This window comes from Nannospalax galili, unplaced genomic scaffold, assembly GCF_000622305.1.
Source record: "Nannospalax galili isolate Female #2095 unplaced genomic scaffold, S.galili_v1.0 scaffold102, whole genome shotgun sequence".
Taxonomy (NCBI): domain Eukaryota; kingdom Metazoa; phylum Chordata; class Mammalia; order Rodentia; family Spalacidae; genus Nannospalax; species Nannospalax galili.
The window spans coordinates 1,710,150-1,730,256 of NW_008351958.1; the positions used below are offsets into that span (position 1 = coordinate 1,710,150).

General features: G+C 39.3%; 1 protein-coding gene across 4 annotated transcripts in view; it reads right to left on the minus strand.

The window, feature by feature from the left end:
* The window catches only part of Eya1 (EYA transcriptional coactivator and phosphatase 1), a 158,252-nt gene that overhangs the window by 68,664 nt on the left and 69,481 nt on the right, over positions 1–20,107 (minus strand). For all 4 annotated transcript variants that reach the window (XM_029553972.1, XM_029553971.1, XM_008848877.1 and 1 more), the window contains exons 10-11: positions 7,173–7,312; positions 5,040–5,123 (exon numbers count right to left, since the gene is read on the minus strand). In XM_029553972.1, the coding sequence (XP_029409832.1) occupies positions 5,040–5,123; positions 7,173–7,312 (224 nt within the window). The remainder of the gene's footprint in view (positions 1–5,039; positions 5,124–7,172; positions 7,313–20,107) is intronic.

Below are 20,107 nucleotides of genomic sequence, written 5' to 3' on the forward strand. Positions count from 1 at the left end.
TGCCACGGGGCAGATCTTGCCAATGGGGTAGGGTCTGTTAGTCTCTGGCTAGATGTTGAGAAACTACAAGAATGATTTCATAAGACATGGAAATTGTATGACACTCAAATTCTGGATGTACAGATCATCAGGCTTTCTTGGAGCACAGCCATCTCTGTTTCTACACCATGCCCAGCTCTTCCAGCAGTGCCAGGGCAGAGCTGAACACTTTTAACAGGCACATGGTCCCCCAAACCTGCAATACACATTCTATGACCCTCTATAGAAAATGTGTACAAAGCCCTGTCTAGAGGTTCCAAAGCAGAGATCGCACTTGCAAGTAACTAGACTGTCTTCCACCCAGTGAGCACACTGGTATCCTCAGCTCTGCCACAGGCTGAAGGGTGGCATCTTTATTACCCTAAGGGAGAAAGCCATCCTTCCAAAAGTCTCAGCGTGTATAGCATTGTCCCCTCAAACAAAGTAATTAGGAACAGCAATCTTCACTGAACCACTAAATTACCCAGATGAAATAAATACGCTAGAAAAAGTGCTCTCAATTTTCTCTTCCAATGAAGTAAATGATAGCATCCATTAAAAGGATGCCATAAAAACAGTGTCTGTTATCTGAGAACAGTTTAGAACCTTGACATGTTATAAAACAAATATTCGAAGAACAGCTATCAGTTCAACAGGTGACACATTTACTTACTATGTTTTTGCCATTAATAAGACACTGTGCTTTTCAATTCAAAGAACAATTTAATTATTAGGATAATCCTGTAAGTCAAGCAGTTGGCTATTATATGAATGAGAAACGGAAGCTCAGTCAGAATAAACAATTTGCCTGTAGTCAAAGACAAGTCAAGAGCTTGAATTGAGACAGATCTACTTGAATCTGCAATTTCCATTGTGCCATATAGGACACATCACACACTGGCAATTGTACAAGATACTGCCACCATGTTCCTCACTGGCCACCTTGTCAGGATTTAGGAATATTGTTGTTGTTTTCTAACAGTTAAGTTCAGGGATTTGCTGTTGATGATTTTTGACAGTAAAGCCTTACCTACATTCAAGTATGTAGTATGTATCAAATACTTAATTCAGACATGGTCCTAAATATTTTCTACATATGTTTTCTAACGCTCCTAATTCATTATTTGCAAAATATCCTTGGTACCATGCCAGAAGTGTCACATGCTAGAAATCCTAGCACTTGAGAGGTGGATGCAGGAAGATCAGAGTTTCAAGCCCCCTGCCTCCCTACCCCATACCCCCTTGACTACATAGCTAGTTGTAGGCCAGCCTGGGCTACAAGAGAAGGTATATAAAAACAAAGTAACAAAGAATTATTTAATAGATAAATAGCCTTTGTAAGTACAGCTTCAGAACATGAATGTTGAATTTGATGAGGGTCGAATATTTACAAAGTTTGGAAGGAGGTTCATTATCAAACCTACTAAGCTTTCTGCCATCTTTCCCCAGTGCTATCTAAAGTATTCATGCTTTGGTTTTTATTTAAAATGACATTTATATAAATGATAAATGAGGCACAATACTCTTAAGACCCTCGGAAGCCCAAATTCAAGGAGACCCTGGTACTAAACAACAATAAAATGGAAGTGTTGAAGTGATCAAGCCACTGGGCAGAGATGCTTCTGGAATCTTCCCATGAGAAGGGGACCTGTGAGATTTGTGAGCACAATGCTTAGTTGAAGCAGAACTTTGGGGTTTGTACTTTAATATTGAAAATTAGATTATATTGCCTATTTTAAAGAGAACATTCAATGGGGAAAAAACCCACATAGTTTTCTTTAGTGAAATTCAAGAATTTGGATTTAGTTTGAAAACAACTTAAAATGCGTTAAACAAAAGTAGCTGGAACACAGATTACCACTAACATCCTAATTACCGTAATACCCATAGACTTCACTTTTCTGCTAATGTTGTTTCTTTCCTCTGCCTTAGCTAAGGCTGTACTGAGCACCATCCTTTTGTTCGCATAACTTCTGTTATAAAACAGCACTTCCTTATAACACCCAGCATGCCTTCTTCCCACAGCTAGGATTACACAGAAGGTGGGATATTCTCAGACATTTTTTAGTACATATTGTTGTAACATGCCCTAATTTTGCATTATATCATATCAACCAGATCCTGTATCCCCTTACTGAATGGCCCACTCATTGAGTTGCCTAAGCTACTGTGACTAAGCTACTTCTCAAGTGTCTGGTTCCCATAGAGACAGAACAGCTACCACATTCATTTCTTTATATGAATGTAGAGGAAGGCGGAGCCACATACTTCCCTGACAATGGTCAAAAACATAACTAAATCTGCCCTCAAAAAGTAAAAAAATAAAAAATAGAAGAAGCAGATTGCCACTAAGCTATGGTCAAGACTGGCGGGGAACAAAAGGGATGAGGACCATTCCAAGCAGCTTAGTTATTATTATTGTTTGGAAGAATTCTGGTCAAAGTTCATATTTTTCAAGTCTTGATTATCTGATTTAAGAACAAGTTCTACTTAATTTTAATATTCTCTAGTGAGAACAATTAAAGGGCAGACAAGCTCCCTTGCGTGCTTCTGGACAACACGCGACATTTTCAGCAACGCACCATCAAAAATTTCCCTGACTAGAAGGTATGCCTCCAGTCAGGAAAACAACAGGTTGGTCAAAGCATCCAGCACAAGAAGATTCTAGATAAATATTTAGGAGGAAATCAGTCAAGTGTCTGAGATGCTTCTGACCCTAAGATGGGCACTGTTGACATTAAAGCTCGTAACCCAGCCCTGGCCAGTTCTCCAAAGCTGGTAACCCAGCCCTGGCCAGTTCTCCCAGGTCCACTGAGCTTACCTGCCAGTTGCCTTCTTGTTTATTCAAGTATATATTTAAAAGCCATCTAAGATTGTGCTAACACTAAAATTTGCATTTTCCCTCCAAATCAGTTCATTCCTGTCTCAACATATACATGACTGTCCTGGGAATCATCTTTCTTTTTTTATCTATTAGTTACTGCCCACTGCCCCAATCCAAGTGTTTACTACATCCTATTCTCTACAGACATAATTCATAACCCAACTCATTTTCTCTCTGCCACTAGTAATTCAGATCATGCTGGTCTTCTATCTGAATCTTCACCTTCCTTCCCCTGCCATTAAGTCTCTAAACAAAAGTAATCTAAAATTGTAAATCACCTTCTCACTTTCTCCCTCTGAGATCCACCCATGGCTTGCCTTGTTTCCTACTGTGAGATTAGCTTTCATGAAGACGGCTCAGAGGCCCTCTGGAGCTTGTTTCTATTCCTGACTGCATCACCACTGAGGATCCAGCTCCATCACTAAGCTCCATCACTCAGGCCTCTTTTGTCCATCAAACAGTAAACCCTTCCCTGCCTCTGCATGTACTATTTCCTCCTCATAAAACACTATCCCCTGATGGCCACAGTGACCACAGGTCATTCAGGCTTTCAGCCCAAGGACACACACAAAATCTCTCTCAAACAACAGGCTTTCTAGTATTGTCAATGAGATGGCTCAGAGGGTAAAAGGCATTTGCCACCAAGCATAATGACCTGAGTTCAATCCTCAGAATCCACATGATGGATGGAGAGAACTGATTGCCACAAGTACTGAGAGGCAAACCTTGACTCATAAGCACCCACAAACACTTATTTGTATGCGTGTGTGCATACATACATACCCACCCACACCCACACACCATACAACAATGTAAAAATAAAAATAAAATAAAATAAAATAAAACAGGACTCCTAAAGTTCTCCTTTACCCCCATCAATGTGTCAATGAAGAGTAAAGTTACAATAAAATCAGTCATATCATCCATTGTATAAAATGGACATATTTGACTTTTGGAAATTGCATGAAAAAGACTTTTAATCACATGTCCTATTATGATAAAGTGAATACACACAAAATGATATTTGATGAAGCCTCAAAATATTAATGGCTAACACCTTAAAAGCTGAAATTTGTGGTATTTGTAGGGCTTTATTTAGATAGCATTTTGCCTATAGCTTGCTGAGAATTTGGATGAAAAAAAAATATTTTTCAGCTTTTTGAGACAGGGTCTCCCTGTAGCCCCAGCTGTCCTGGAACTCACTATGTAGACCAGGCTGGCTTTGAACTCACAGATATCTGCCTGCCTCTGCCTCCCAAGTGCTGGGACTACAGGCGTGTGCCACCACACCCAGCTGGATGAAAAATTTTAAGCCAAGGGAGCACTGCCAAGGTTATTGTGATCAGGTCTATCATTAACAATTAGGAAAGCTGGACTTTGAAGCTTCCGTGTCTCTACTTTACCCTCCAGAATTATGTCAATACTAGTGACTCCATGTATACTGATTTAAATAAGCACCTGTTGGAAGAATGAATATCTGGTCATACTTATAATGAGAGGATATTCTGTTCTGTAGGTGTCCGTTTTGGCATTTGATTATGATAAATCTCTAGACTCACTCATAAAAGAATTTAGTTTTCCTGATCCAAACCAATAGCTCCAAGAATTTAACTTAAAATTTCTTTAATGATAAAAAAATGAGGAATATATAGAGAGAGTAAATTTAGCAATTACTGCAAAAGGACATGTACAAATATTCATAGCAGCTTAAAAAATACCAACTCTGCTAATCACTTCAAACAATAGCAAGTGATATTTGCTTCATTGAATGTATTAGGAATAAAGGAAGGCAAACAAATATATATATAATATTTATATATAATATATAATATATATAATCTAAAATATCCTTGGTAGTCACTCTGTGTTTAAAGAAGCATCCCATTACTTTTCACATTGGAGACTGAAATAAGCATTAACTTACATAAAGTCAATCTCATTTTTAAGACCTAAAAACTTTTCTTTTGCAGATTTATTTATTTTCCCTTACTTGTAAATTTGGTCGCACCAATAAGTTACACTCCTTTTTATTTTACAAATGTATTACTTAAATTTAAATTCTACCATTTGAACAAAAATTAAATTCTAGGCATAGTTACTCTAAAGTAATTAAAAAGCGATGTCTGGTAGTACTCACCCTCCCATATCTGTTGGCATAGGATCCCGTTAGCAAGGAATGGAAAACAATGATAGTCTCGTCCAAGTCCCAGATGAACACTCTCTACAAGGGAAGAAGAAATCAATGCACCTTTGCTTTGCAAGAGAAACTGTTTTTCAGTTAACTTTGGCATAAGTTAATTTTGAAATGACATACAAATGGAAAAATCTGAATTTATTCTTTCTTCAAGCACTCCTTGAAGCATCTCTTAGCTTTTTTTTTTTTTTTTGCCTTTTTTGATATAATCTCAGATGAGACACCAGATGACAATTATGCCAGCAGTGTCAATCTAATTCAGAAAGGAGGATAGTACATCTTTTCTACTTCTGGAGTAGCATCTCAGTTTCAGTTCCCAGGAGATGATAATGAGCTAAAACCACTCTGTGTCTTCTGAGAGACAGAGGGCCATCCATTGAAAGTCACTCAGACTACCTATTCCTTATCTCAGGTCTCTGTTTATTAAGAATTTAAAATATTTTAAAAAAGAATTAAAAATAACTCCTTTTACAATTTAGCCAAGCTAAATATCAAAAATTTCATGAAGAAATTGAAGATTTACATAATCTATTCACCCTGTTAACTATTACACATTTATCAAAAGGAAGGATTAAATAGTTGGTCCTAAGTGTCTACAAGTTCTATATCTAACAATAGAAAATACTGAGCAAAAGAATCTGCATCCATACTGTTTATTCCATAAACAGTACTTTGCATTATATAAGGAATTCTGTGTAGTCTGTATACCAAAGTGCCAGGGGACTGGAGATGGGCTCAATAGCAGAATGCTTACCTAGCATGCACAAGGCTCTGAGTTCAGTTCCCAAAAATGCAACAAAAGAAAAACTCTTGGGGGGGGCAGATTCTGCAGAGGATGTATGCATGTGGTGTCTTGCATAAGGGACTTGAGCACCTGTGGATTTGGATATCTACAAGAAGGTCCTGGAGTCCATCCCCTGTGGATGCCAAGGGATGACTATATTTTTCTCACCAGGTGTTTTCAGTTTTCAGATAACAGATATATAATCAGAAGCAGACCCATTTCACACACTCTTAGACACACCCTTGAGATAGTCTGAATTGGATTTGGAGTTTATTTCATAAAGTTCTTTGAAATACCACATAAAGCCCCCCAAGCCTGCCTCTCTTTTTCCTATTCCCACTTACAACGGTATACATTCATGTACATAGATGTTACTGGAAAATTTTCTTATTTTTGGCCCCAAATAATAAAGTTTTCCATTATCAGATTTTACTTTGGCAAAAAGCAGAAACTTAATTACAGTGGCCTCAAGACTGTGACATCTACCTCCTGTCAGTTCTTAATCCCTCCTGCTTTTGAACTCTACCAAAACATCTCCCAGTAGGTGATTACTATTTCAGTTTGGAACATTCCAGGTTTCCCTTTCTCAAAGTACACAAATGTGTCTTTAGTTTCAAAAGTGGATTTTATTAAGCATTTTTAATATGGCACATACTTAACTGAAATGGCAATGACATAAAACAGTACTGTAGAATTTTGTTCAAGCGGAATTACATAGTTTTGCTTTTTTTAATTGTTTGTTTTGTTTTTGAGACTGAGTGCTATTGCTATGTAGCACAGGTTGGGCTCAAACTCACCATGAGCCAGGAATGATTTTGAATTGCTGATCCTCCCACCTCTACCTCCCAAGTGCTAGGATTATAGGCATTTGTTACCAAACCTAGTTGTTACATTCCTATAAAAAGAAATTGATGGGTGCTTTATCATATAGTTACTAGGAAAGAAATACTGACATGAACAATTACATAAAACTGGGGATGTAACTCAATGGTAGAGGACTTGGGTAGTCTGTGTGAGGTCTTGGGTTCCACCTCCAGTGCTGCTGAAACAACAGCAACAATAGAAAATATCCCTTGAACAAATAATATCAACTACAAAGACCCTGCATGATAGATGGTGATAAAGAAGAGACAAAAATTGCTTTATTTATTGTTAATATGAACAACAACAACAAAAAATCAATGACCAAGCACTGGAATACCTGCTTGCTGCTGTTCACAGAACAATTCTATTGAACCCTTAGCGAGTTCTGAGAGACCTTATTCCTTCTTTGACTGACAGCAATGACATACCTCAAGGTCAGAATCCGGGGGAGGTGAAGGATTATTGTTTCTCCTGCCTCGGCCTCGTGATTTCCCATCGGAACCTCTTCTCAGTCGATCTGAATCTGAATCTTTAATGGGTGTTGAAGGGCTGTGGATTGTACTGTACTCTGTAAGAATATAGAAAGGAATTTCACCTCTAAGTTCTACTACCATGGTGCCAAGAACAATCTTGTTTTAAGTCAGAGAGAAGTCTGAAGAGTAAAGCACATTCAGCTTAGTTCAAATCCTACATTATCTTTTATTTGCATTAATAAATAATTTAGAAAATATTATAATTCAAGATTTGTTTTAAAAGAAAACTATGTTTAAACCATTAAACTTTAACTATAGGTATCAGACAGAAGGTTGTACTAAGTTGCCTGGATTTTCCCGAGGGCCCCTGTGATAAGACAGTGCTCCCTTCCTTATGCCGTCTACCAATTCTCTGAAGCCATTAATGGCTCCTGGCTACCCAGGGAAGGTCTGACATTTGCCTCAGCTGTGGCTCTCCCAACTCCAAGCAGGATTCTGGTTCATGGAAAAAAGATGAAAAGAACAACCAGCTCCAGGGCAGGAAAACCTGAGTCATAAGGCAAATTTTTCCTTCAAAAATTTAAAACCACCACTTTCTCCCTCATTTTATGTGAGAATAAAGAAGTGAGCTGATAAGCAGAGCAGACTTTTGGACACTGTCCACTTTGGTACAACACCCACATAGGATCTTTTGGTGTCTTGATCTTTTGAGGCAAACTTCCAACACCAGGCAGCACATTAAAATTACTCATCTGGCTAACTCAGAGAAACCACTGAAATAATTACACAGAAACCACAAAGTAAAGGACAACTCCAAAACGGCTCGAAGGAAGAGCTGAGCAGTTGTTGTAGAATTCAGGGAGATTCTTATCTTGTGTCCAGAATGAACAAAAAACCCCATTCACTCTCACATCTCAGTCTATCCATTATTTACATCAGACAATCTCCACTACACTGGGCCCCATATATCCTGTTCTGGCTCTCCCCACAAGGCTTCTAGCCGATTCCTTTACTAGATAAGGATGAGAATCTCTCACTTTGATATGAAGAATGGCTTTCTCACTGTGTTCTTATTTACTACATTTTTCCAGACAGAAACTATGAAGACCAATGGAAGGCCTGGCAGCCTTTACAGAATAATGTCAATCAAAACTCTACCGCCAAGGCCATTTGTGGTCAAACCACGGGTAACAACATTACCACTAAACTTAAAGTGCTTCTCTGAAGCTTTGAGTCAAAGTAGACAACACTGGATTTTCACAGACTAAATTCGATTTCTAAATCATGTGAAACAGTTCTGTACCTCTTATTTAATCTTAACAGTCACCCTCTCCCCCTCATAGAAGGGATTTATATGTTCTCTTGCATCACAAACAAGTTTGTACATCACAAACTACCTCACTTAGCTTCTCATAACCAGAAACCTACAAGCCATTTCTTTATTCATAGTCAGAAAGTCCAGAATACCTCTAGACAATGGATTTGTTTAGTTGTTAGTCAGTGGATCTGTCTATTTAGCTGTTGGAGTTTATTCTTGAGCTAACTCACTTCACAGAAGTGTTAGATGCTGCCATAAAGAACAAAATTGGTGGGCAAGATGGCTCTGCTGGTAGATGACTTGCCACCAATTTTGAGAACCTGAGTTCAAACTCTGGGACTCACACGGTAGAGGGAGAGAACCAACTCCTACAAATTGTGTTTTGATCTCTGGAAGCACACCATGGCATGTACACACACACACACACACACACACACACACACACACACACACACACACACACACACAAAAACACACTGTGGTATATACACAGAAAAAAAAAAGAAAAAAAAAGAAAACTAAACCATTTGCAGAAAAATGGATGGAATTGGAGACTATCATGATAAAGGAATTAAGCTGGGATTAGAAATACGAATATAGCATGTTTCTCTCATATGCAATATCTGTATCTTAAAAACACAATAGGCAGAAAAAGGACTACTTAATGGGGACTGACAGGAGGGAGGAGGAGAGGAGCAGGAGGACCCAATAGGCAGAGAGAATAAAATAAATACCTCCTGTTTTCTCTCATGAGGAATCTAGTTTTAAAAACATAATCATTCTCTAAATCTATATTAACATTCTTTAGTGCAGAAGCAGATTGCTAAGGCATCCCTTCTTTAAGGTATTCTAAACTAAGCAACTCTTTTATGTTGTTCTTTACAGAAAACAAAGGGCTCCAAATGAGTATATTTTAGGTACTCAACTGGGTTCAAAGTTGTACTTTTGAAGAAAACACCTTAGCCTTACATTTTAAAAAACACCATGCAAAGTATCCCTCTCTTGGCGTCTGGGTGGTCCTCATGACAACATTTCCACTGCTTTAAAATGAGGCATTCATTTTGTATTGGGCAGAGTTGGCGGTTGATTCTGATTCTTCCTGTATTCTACTATACTTCACTATAAGGTCTACCATGAACTGGGCATTCTCCAGTTTCTGGAAGCACCTACCCAAGAAGCCAAGAAGACATCTAACACTGTATCTTATCACATGGTGACTTTTGCCTTGAGTGCCACATAGTTTAGTTTTGACCTCAAGATACATTATCTAACTTAGGTTTTCTTACCTTATATTTTCTCTTACTGATTGTCCATTCCTTTATTTCTTTATTTATCCTTTAAAAGGTTAAAAGCATATTCATCTCATTTTGTTTTTGGAATGCAGCTAAGTGCACCACTATACTACCAATACTCATTTTGTTTGTAGAAATAAATACTCTTTAAATCAAATGAATTACTTCTATAAGTTTAACTGAGCAAAACAGGAAAAGATTATGTTATGTAAAAATTTTCCTGGTAAAGAAAAAAAATACTTCTAAAAGATGAACAATCAGACGCCTTTACATATTAAGACATGCATATTCTTACAACTTACATACCTCTACTATTAGAAGAAAGATGAAATTAAAATGGATGCAAGCTAGTTTTATAAAACCTCTTTTGTGTTCTGTGAAGTGGAATTAAATGCTTCTAACTCTAAACCAGCTTTACTGATTCTAACTTCTTCCTCCTACTAGTACAAAACAACTCAAATAGTTTAATCTTCTAATCCATTCACTAAGGTTTCATTTCACTAGGGTTTCTCTAAAACCCTCCCCAAATTGTTCGCTTTACCCCCACGGAGATAATGGGTGTGAAAATACTTAGCAGAGCCTTTATTTCGTTTAGGAAACACTGATTCCATGTTGAGTCTACACTCTTGGGAGCAGTAGTAGGAAGCTGAATACATGGATGCACCAACCAGATGCAGTTCTGTCCTTTTGGTACTCAAAGTTCATTGACTCATAAACAAATACAAGAAAGCACAAAGCAAAGGGAAAGGTTAAGATGTGGGGAAGGGAGAGTTCTGGAGACCATGAAGGAAGTCTACATAACAATCCACAGGGTTACAGACGCTTCCTAGAGGAGGACAGATTTACCAGTAAAGACAGACTATAAATACACATATGCTCCAGCTAGGGGCACGGGCGTGTGAATGTACAGCACGAGAAAGCAGGTCATGGTTAAGAACTAAAGAACACTCATCTGACTTGGGTTTACTGAAGGCATATCAAGGAAGCTGGAGCAATGAGCGAGGAATTCAGCCAAGGAGAGGAGGCTCTTCCTCTAGAGTGGCAGGATACTGAAGACAAGGCACAAATAAGAGCAAGCAGGACAGAGGATAATTCAGTAATTCACATGAAGGAGGAGAGTGACCTTGACACAGGAGGTGGGACAGGAACAGTGACCCATCTTAAGTGTCATCAGGAGGTGAAACTAACTGGATTAGAAAGAAGCCAAAGATAGCATGCCAGTGATTTGGCAACTGAGTGGACAGGGAACAATAGAGGGGGAAAACTCAAGATCAGCAATGGAAATAATAAATACAGAGTTTATAGGCATCCAAATAACATCCAGCAGGCTACTGAACTAAGGTGAGAAGCATGGGCTGGGTTCAGGTTTGAAAATGGACACCATACATAATTAAAGAAAAGGATGCAAAGTAAGGTACCTATGTAGATGGGATGGACAGAAGATGGTTGGGGTGTGAAGACAGAAATAAATGGGTATTACAGAGGAAGGAGTGTCTGAGGAGAATGAGAAATAGCTTCCGATCAGCTAAGAGACAAGGAAAATGAAGATGCAGCCCAACAGACTGTGGATTCAGAGTCAGAGATACTCAGTAAAGTTCCAAAGTCCAGATGTAAGAAGGTAGCAAAGTAGGAAGGGCCAAAAGTCCTAAACCCTGCAATTCTCATTTAGTTCTGCAATCTCATCTTACCTCCCTGTAGCAGTGCTAACTCCTCTTGGATAATTCCGTACATGAAATGTAGTGTGTCCTGTTTACTCCTATCCCTAACCTCTCTTATCTCCCTCTCACCCCTGTTGTCCCCACCCCCATGTCTCCTACAAGTTCCTTTTCCATAATCATGCTCCATTTTTGTTTGGTGTTTTTAATATTTTATTTATTATTTTTATTTTATGTGTACGAATGTTTTGCACGCACTATGTCCTGTGTCATGCAGGATGTCCAAAGAGGGTGCCAGATCCCCAGGAACTGGAGTTAGGAGCAGTTGTTGGCTGCCATGTGGGTGTTGGGAACCAAACCCGGGTCCTCTATAAGAGTTCTTAGCTAGTGAGCCAATTCTCCAGCCCTTTTTTTGTTTGTTTTGTGACCCACTGATTTTACCCAGGATTGCTTCTGTGGCCATGGGATTGGAACAATTATCCACTGGAGTCTGGTGGGCGCACCATTTGGTGCACAGCTGAAGAAAATGACTATTGCTCAGCAGCAGTCAATAGCTCATCAGGGAGTTGTAGGGCCCCAAGAGCTCCTCCACGATCCACAACTGGCTGCTGGCAGGCCCACTTTTGTGCAGGCCAAGTGCAAGCATCACAGTGGCTGCATTATGTCCTGAAGACTGGATCTCAGAGCCCTTCTCCTGCCTTCGGCTCTTACATTCTTCTCTCCTCTGCACCAACCCCTCCTTTAACCACATGCATATTAGGATGTCTCAATATTCCTTCCTTCTATTTTATTTATGTTATCTTCTCAGTCATTAAGCCCAAAGCTTAAATGCTAGTATACTCACTAGTGATATTCAAAAGCTGGTCTAGAATAAACTAAAGAGTACAAAGGGGGATGTTAATCAATGCAATGCTTCCATCCTCTAAAAGTCCAAGATTTAAAAAACAATGGTCAATGGGGCTGGAGAGATGGCTCAGCCATTAAGAGCACTGGTTGCTCTTGAAGAGGACCCAGGATCAGTAGCACCCACATGACAGCTAACAACTGTTTGTAACTCCAGCTCCAGGGGATCCAACACCCTCTTCTGACCTCCACAGGCAATGCATGGTATAGGTGCACTTATACACATGCAGGCAATACCCTCATACACATAAAATAAAAATAATAAAAATTTTTTTGTCTTTTTGAGAGAGGGTCTCCCTGTAGCCCCAGCTGTCCTGGAACTCACTATGTAGACCAGGCTGGCCTCGAACTCACAGAGATCTGCCTGCCTCTGCCTCCCAAGTTCTGGAATTAAAGGCATGCGCCACCATGCCTGGCCCAAAAATAATCAAATATTTTTAAAAAACAATGGTCAGCTAAGGTGGGCAGTGGGTGCCGTTCTGAGGCCAATCTCTTCTGCTATTCTGGTCTAGTAGCAAATGATGGTGGCTAGCAGTGGCTTCAGACGAAACTTAAGAAGCAGGGCATAAGGGCTTTGATGCAGCTCTTTATTGCCCTGCAGTTCTCAGCTGCTGTATCTGTGAGAGAGTGTCCATTACCATGCCCACACTGGCCACTCTAAAGAATTCTGAGCTGACCTCTTGACATGAGTAGTGCACTGTCTCCAAAACTGTTCAACCTCAGTGTCCCATGGACACCACAATTAAATTTGTGCCAAAATGAATCCTCCCTCTCTGTTAGTAAGTTTGACTAAGAATACAAGCATCTCTCTAGTCTTCAAGTCTACAGAGTCCTCACTGGTCCCATCAGAGCAAGTTGAAGTTCTGTGTTTTCTGTTTCTAAATCTTATTGGTCTAAGTTCAAGTTCTCACTACCTCTTCTCTCTATTCACACAACAGGCTATGTCCAGGATTGCTATACCCAGCCCTTCAGCTATCTTCTGTATCACCATCACAGAGAGTTATAAAGAAAATCAGTGAATGAAAACCACTCAGGGCTTAAGATTCCCAGGATGGAGCAGGAAAGACTGTATAGATTTTAAGAAACTGAACTGGGATTTCAGATGCTACAGCAAGAAATTTAACCTCACTACTTGGTAATAGCATTATTTTGTTGGCTATTTTTCTTGTGAATGATTCAGTTTTATCATCTGTAAAATGGGAATAAATGGGATAATGTAAGGTGTGAAGGTATGTTGAGGTGTACATGGAAGTAGGTGTTAGCTACTTAAAAAATGCAAAGTACTCATGCAACCATGTGATTTCTAACATTTCCATTTCTCTTTGTTTCTTTATCTCTCTGCACTCTACTCAGATAGATAAATCTATAACAACAGCCTCCATTCTCTGAATGCACCATGCTATTTCATGACTTTGCACAAAAGTCTTCTGCTCTGAATAGCTATCCTCAACCCTTAAGCACTTCCTGATCCACTGGAAATTCCCATTAACCTCTGAGGACCAGGTCCAGGTATCTTTTTTGTGAACTTTCCATTTAATCTTATTTACTCCTTTGTGATTACTCTTTTCTTTGTTATAGAGTTAGATGATGTTTTAATCTATGTTTGTAGTAGAGAGTAAAAAACTGGATGGGAATATTTTCAGCACTTTCGATCACTTTCACTCCAATAGAGTAGGTTACAGGGGTGTGCATAGGAAACAGCAAGATAGGCAGATGAAGAAAAACATGACGAAGAATGAGAGCATCTCCAGTCTAACTCTTCTGTTACTAAAGCTACAAAGGGTATCATTATTTGCACTAGCTACTCAAAGCATGCATAGAAAAGAGCTGTATTTGATTTAAAAGCTCAATTAAAAGTTAATGTTTATCTATATAATATTCAATACAAAAATTCTATATAGGATCAGTAAAATTTGTAAATGTTACAGAAGCTCTCTATAAATTCTTCAGTATTAAAAAGAAACACAGAGGCCTAGAATTCAGAAGAGTCCATTCTTGGCCAGCAATTTCTATGTGAGACTTGGGAAATAGCTTCCAATATTTTCAGATCTCTGTCCCTTTTCTTATCAAATGGAGGACAGAGTCTGGATTATGGTCCTTTAAAGTTCTTTTGAATGTAAACGTATCAACTTTCCCGACAGTAAGCTCTTAGTCAAGCCTTCTTCAATAGTTTAGTCAACCTCCAACTAACAGTAACACCTGGGACAAGTGCAGCCTTCAGATATACTGCAGCTCATTTCCTGCTAAATTCTGCCCAAATATCTCATGCATCCCTCGACTTGCCATCTGTACTATACACAGTGCCAAATAGTTTTCAATTTCACTGAAATTGAATCAGTTTTATCGTATTTACACATAGACTGTCCTTGTTTTAAAATAGTCATTGGTATTAGTGCATAGTTTTAATTTGTACACATTGGAGGCACTTGTATATACGTATTTTAAAAATTCTTTTTCTTCTATGAACTGTGCCATTTTTAAATATCCCTTTACTGATTTACATAACTTTTTTCATGTTTCCAGACATTTCTTCAAGTCTGGGACTTCCTTAAATCTTGGTTTCTTTCACAGAAGGCTTTTATTTTATGGTAGCTTGCTGCCCAGCATGAAGGCCTGGTTGGTTCCTTGAAGATTTAGGGATAAGCATTCACATTTACTCTATAGTAGCAGGGGCTCTCTGATCTAACTTTACACCCTGGGGACTGGATAAGCCAGCGGTGGTTGTAAAGAAGGAAAATTGCTGGGTTCCTGCAGGCTTCTGCTGTCAGGGAGGACTGAAGCCATCCTTGCTCATTTCTTGCTGAATGAGGTTAAAGACAACTCCAAGAAGAACAGAGTCATTGATCTTCTATCCCAGAAGACACTCTTGCCACATGTACAGTGACACTGTATTGAGGCCAGGGGAGCTGTGATCTCTGCTAGATTCTAAGTCTATCTGCTAAGATAATATAGCTTTCTGAATGGAGTAAAGAGCTTATTGTAAAATCCTTAGGAAGACTGAATTTAGTGAGCAGAAGACATGGTTATTCTCTTATATTTGTGTCTCTCTGCGGTTCAGATTAAAAGAATAGAACATACCACTTTTCTAAATGAAAATATTGCCATGTTTGAGATTGGAGCTTAGAACACTTGGGACAATTACGTCAATGAGAATGAAGTAGATGTCAGACAACAAATGACACAGAGGTACCTTTCAACTTGAAGACTCTCAAAGTCATCTTAATGATATGCCAAAGTCATCCAAAAAGATGGTATGCCAGACTTGTCAGGAAACTTAAAAGAAAGAAGATGGGGTTTGAACTCAAGTTCACAAGGAAAGGCTATCAGAGCACCCTTGGTTTTCCCCATGAGGAGGCAGACATTATTGGTCAAAAGACCCATATAGCACTATTGGACATATTTTTTCTCTTAATTTAGTTTTCTGTTTGGTGAAGCTGAGTTTGATTAAATTATAGGCAGTGGGATTACATCTTACTCCAGGGATGGGCAAGGCAAAACCTACATATGATAGACATTATCCAGAACTTCTCTCAAGGATAACAAAATTAACCCATGGAATAGCAGGTATGGGCCACAGTGGGACATTAAAAAGGCCAGTCAGCTTTGTGTCATTGTCACAGAACACCTGACTTAATCAAACTGGTAAGAGAAAAGGTTAATTTAGTTCATAGCTCCAGAGGTTTCAGCCCATGGTCCTTGGCCCTGATGCTTTGTGTCTGTGGTTGCCCTATAACTTATAGTAAAATCTTGTGATGGAGGGGACCTGTTCAGCTTAAGGTGACTGGGAAGCAGAGAGAGAGAGAGAGAGAGAGAGAGAGAGAGAGAGAGAGAGAGAACAGGACTGGAGTCTCATATTCCATCAAGGATACATTTCCAATTACCCAACTACCTTCCACTAGACCCTGCCTCCTAAGGTTCCAGCCCCTTCTATTAGGGTCCCAGCCTAGATACCAAAACCAAGCCTCTGTATGAGGAGTGGCCTAATCTCCATACATGAATTCTCATGTATCACAATACCATAGACACCAAACTCTCCCTACAGAGCATGCATGTATATTCACGAGTGTATCTGTACACACTCATTCAGAATCCTTGTCTTTTTTTCTAATCAAAGGGAAACAATGCTGAAATGTTTCTTTTTAATGATCATAAGACAAAATTCTTTTGTTAAATTGATTTTAGAACCAAATCAATTTGCTACATATCATGTCACCTCATCTGTGCAGTGGATCTGCACATCACCTCATCTATGCACTGGAGATGATCTTATGTCATGATACCCTTTGCTGTTGGAATTTTAGGGACACTTTTCCTTCCATTCCCCATGCCCATCTTGTATCTATGTGTGAATGCTGAGGACTGAATTCAGGGCCTCACACATGCTAAGCACAGGCTTTACCACTGAACTGAGTCCTATCTGTTTCTCCTTCATAGTTGTTAATGTAACTTCTAAACTGACAACAGACCCCCAACCTCTGTCTGACATAGCTGAGGTTCATTCTGTCTCATCTTCCTAGTCACCACTGAGATTTGTAGTATTCTGATGGAAGAGAACCATTAGTCGGTGTTTTGGTTCTAAAGGTTTCCAAATATTTCTGGTGAATTTCCTCTCTTGTTTTCTTAGAATATTCCAAAACCTCCATCTCCATTCATCTGTGAAGATGGAAACTTCTCCCAAGTCCTCCCGATGCCTGCAAGGCCCACTATACTAGGCTTGCGACCCCTATAACCTCACCTCTCCCATTCTCCTCTCACAGTTGGACCCGACCACCCTGGCCTTTCTTGTGCTCACTGAAACCACCATTCACAGTCTCGCCTCCAGGTCTTGGTAGTCTCTGTTGCCTTTCCCCAGAACACTCTTTCCCAGATACTAAGGTATCTCTCTCATCTCTAACTTCATGTCTTGGCTACAGTCACCTTGCTATGCAACTTGCCCCATGTAGTTTTTCTGCTTTGATTCTACTTTCTTTATCCAGCTTTTCATCCTTTCAGTCATGACTACAATTGTGTATTATACTCCTGCCTCCTGTGCCATCACTAATGATCCCTGAGAAGCAACTCTATTTTATGTGGTGTTAATTCATGTCCAGAATGAACCTATCAAGGCTCAAAACATTATTTTCACAACCTGGCAGGAGAACAGTCTCTGGTTCATAAGCAAAATGCACCAGATCATTGAATTTCGCTATTTTTAGGCCAAATCCACTCAGGGATATGTTCATGTCCTTAAAGATTCAGGTTAGTGAAAGTAAAAGACTTACAGCTAGCATGGACCACAGCTAGGACACAAACCCAGGTTTGTAGTCCCTGAACCCTCAGCATCATCCAGACTTTCCTGTCTCAAAATCCTCATACTTTCCAGGCATGACTTGTTTCAGAGACAGCATCATTTCTCTGAGTAAAAAGTCTTTTGGGGCTCAAAGCAGACACAAATTATGAAGTCTCCAGTTGAAATCTGGTTATGGACACCCCTGCCTTCTGATGAGGATTTAGTGACAGAGGACAGGAGCTACCTAGGAGTAAGGCTGAATGGATTGTGGATCTGTAAAAAACAAAGTCTTGATATATGACTACCTTATCTTTCACTAATAGATGAGGTGGAGCTTACAAAATGGTTGATCATTTATATATCTTCCTCAATGTATACAGCAGAACAAGGATAACTGATTAGTTCAAGTTTTACCACAGTAAACAACCTACAAATAAACCCTCATGGCCGGTATACACTCCAGAGTGGGCTTGCTCACTTGTAATTTATATGATTGCTTAGATATTATATGTCTCTCAGTTCTCTCAACATTTTGGTGGAGCTAGCACCACTGTAGAGATACTGCATAAATGATGCATGCAAGAAAATATGTAGCCTACACACATTAGTGCTGTTTCCATGTTAATTGTTCAAAGTCACTCTGGGCTTAACTATATTGCTTATAAAGATGACCATAATGTAATCAGCATTTGCTCTGATGGAAAAGAGCCTTGTCTTAGAGCCCATTTAAAATGCTACTTTTGAAGCTATACGTTCTCCTCCTTCTGTCATCGCTCATTCACATCATTCAATGCTGAGGACAAATTTCACTTCCTTTGTTATTTTTCCTCCAAACACTCTATGAGAAATCTTTGTCCATGCATTCTTTATGACCATCATGCTTCTCTTACCACTTCATACTAACATTTCAACTTTTCAGTTTATCTACATGCAAGGCTTTCTTCTGTATGAATAACATGTTCCATTCCATGGGGTCAGGGAATGATTTCTTAATGTCTGTGTCCCCACCAAACCCAAATGAATGCTCCAAGTAACATTTCTTCCTCCCTCTCTCCCCGCCGCTCAGATACTAGATTTAACTTAGAACCTCACACATGCTAGGCAAGTGTCCTAGCCACATCATCCCTAACCATCTTGAATCACATCTTCAAATCCTTACATTTGTCAATAGAAGAAGCTGCTTTCCATGTTCCCTTTGATTAGGTAACAGTACAATATGATTTAATAGTACAATTAAGGAATCTATCTCAAGAGTAATGTACTTTTGTTGTAACCTTTATCTATCTCAAAATCGAGTCGAGAGAGATAATTAGACAATTCTGAAACCGATTCTTTAGGCAAAACCCTAAAGGAGGAATTGGGAGAGAAAGACTCCATGGAAATCCCATAGTTCTTAAATGCTCAAAGAGAGAGTGTTAAGAGGGCATGTGGGATGAAACAAAATAAACACATATTGAAAATCCATGGACCTGAACATTTGGGGTCTATTTTACCTGGCAATGGGCTTTTTAAAAATAAACTAATTGAACTAAGGAGGTTTGGTTTCTGAATGGAAAGAAGGAAAGATAGAGTGGTGTGTGTTCTTGGGAGGCTGCAACTAAGTGATGCTGTAGTTTTGATGAAGAATGTCCCCCTGAACCCCGTTTGTCAAAGACTTAGTAGCACTCTTGGGAGGTGGTAAAAGCTATCTGATATGTCTTATTTTGCATTATCAGGGATCAAATCCAGAGCCTAGTCCATGCTAGTCAAGGCCTTTATCACGGAGCTATATCCTCAGTGCCACAGGAGCCCCCAAGAGTTAGGGTCTAGGTCACTGGGGGTTTCCTCAAAGGGTATTGTGGGATCCCACCCCCCTCTTCTTCCCTTCTTTGGCTTCATGCTCCTACACTCATTCCAGCCATGATATGCCATCTGTCCGCAGGCCCAAATTAATAAAGCCAACACATCATATATTAGAACTGCCAAAACAGTGAGCCAAAATAAATCTTTCCTCTTTATAAGTTGATTTTCTCTGGTACTTTGTTACAGTGACAGAAAGCTGACCAACATATATGAGAATGCTGGAAATGGTTTGTGTGCATGTTAACCAAAAAGGTGTCATTATTCAATGCTGCAGGTATGATATAGTTTGTAGCCTGAAGTGCTTTTCAAAAGAAGTTATATTCTACTTTTTCAAGAACGGTTGAAGATAACCTACCTACTATACATAATAACTAGGTATGTAGGTCTTTGAAAATGGAAAGTAAAGTTTCTTTTGTGTATGTTTGTGTGTGCTGTGTGTATATGTTTTTGTGTGTGTGCAGGTACATGCATATATGTGTGTGTGCATGTGTGTGAAGCCAGAGGTGACTCTTGAGTTTTGTTCCTCGGGAGCTTCCTCCTTCTTGTACCTCCATGGACCTCCTGATTACAAGCAGGCATCAACACACACAGTTTTGAGTTTTGAGGGATGA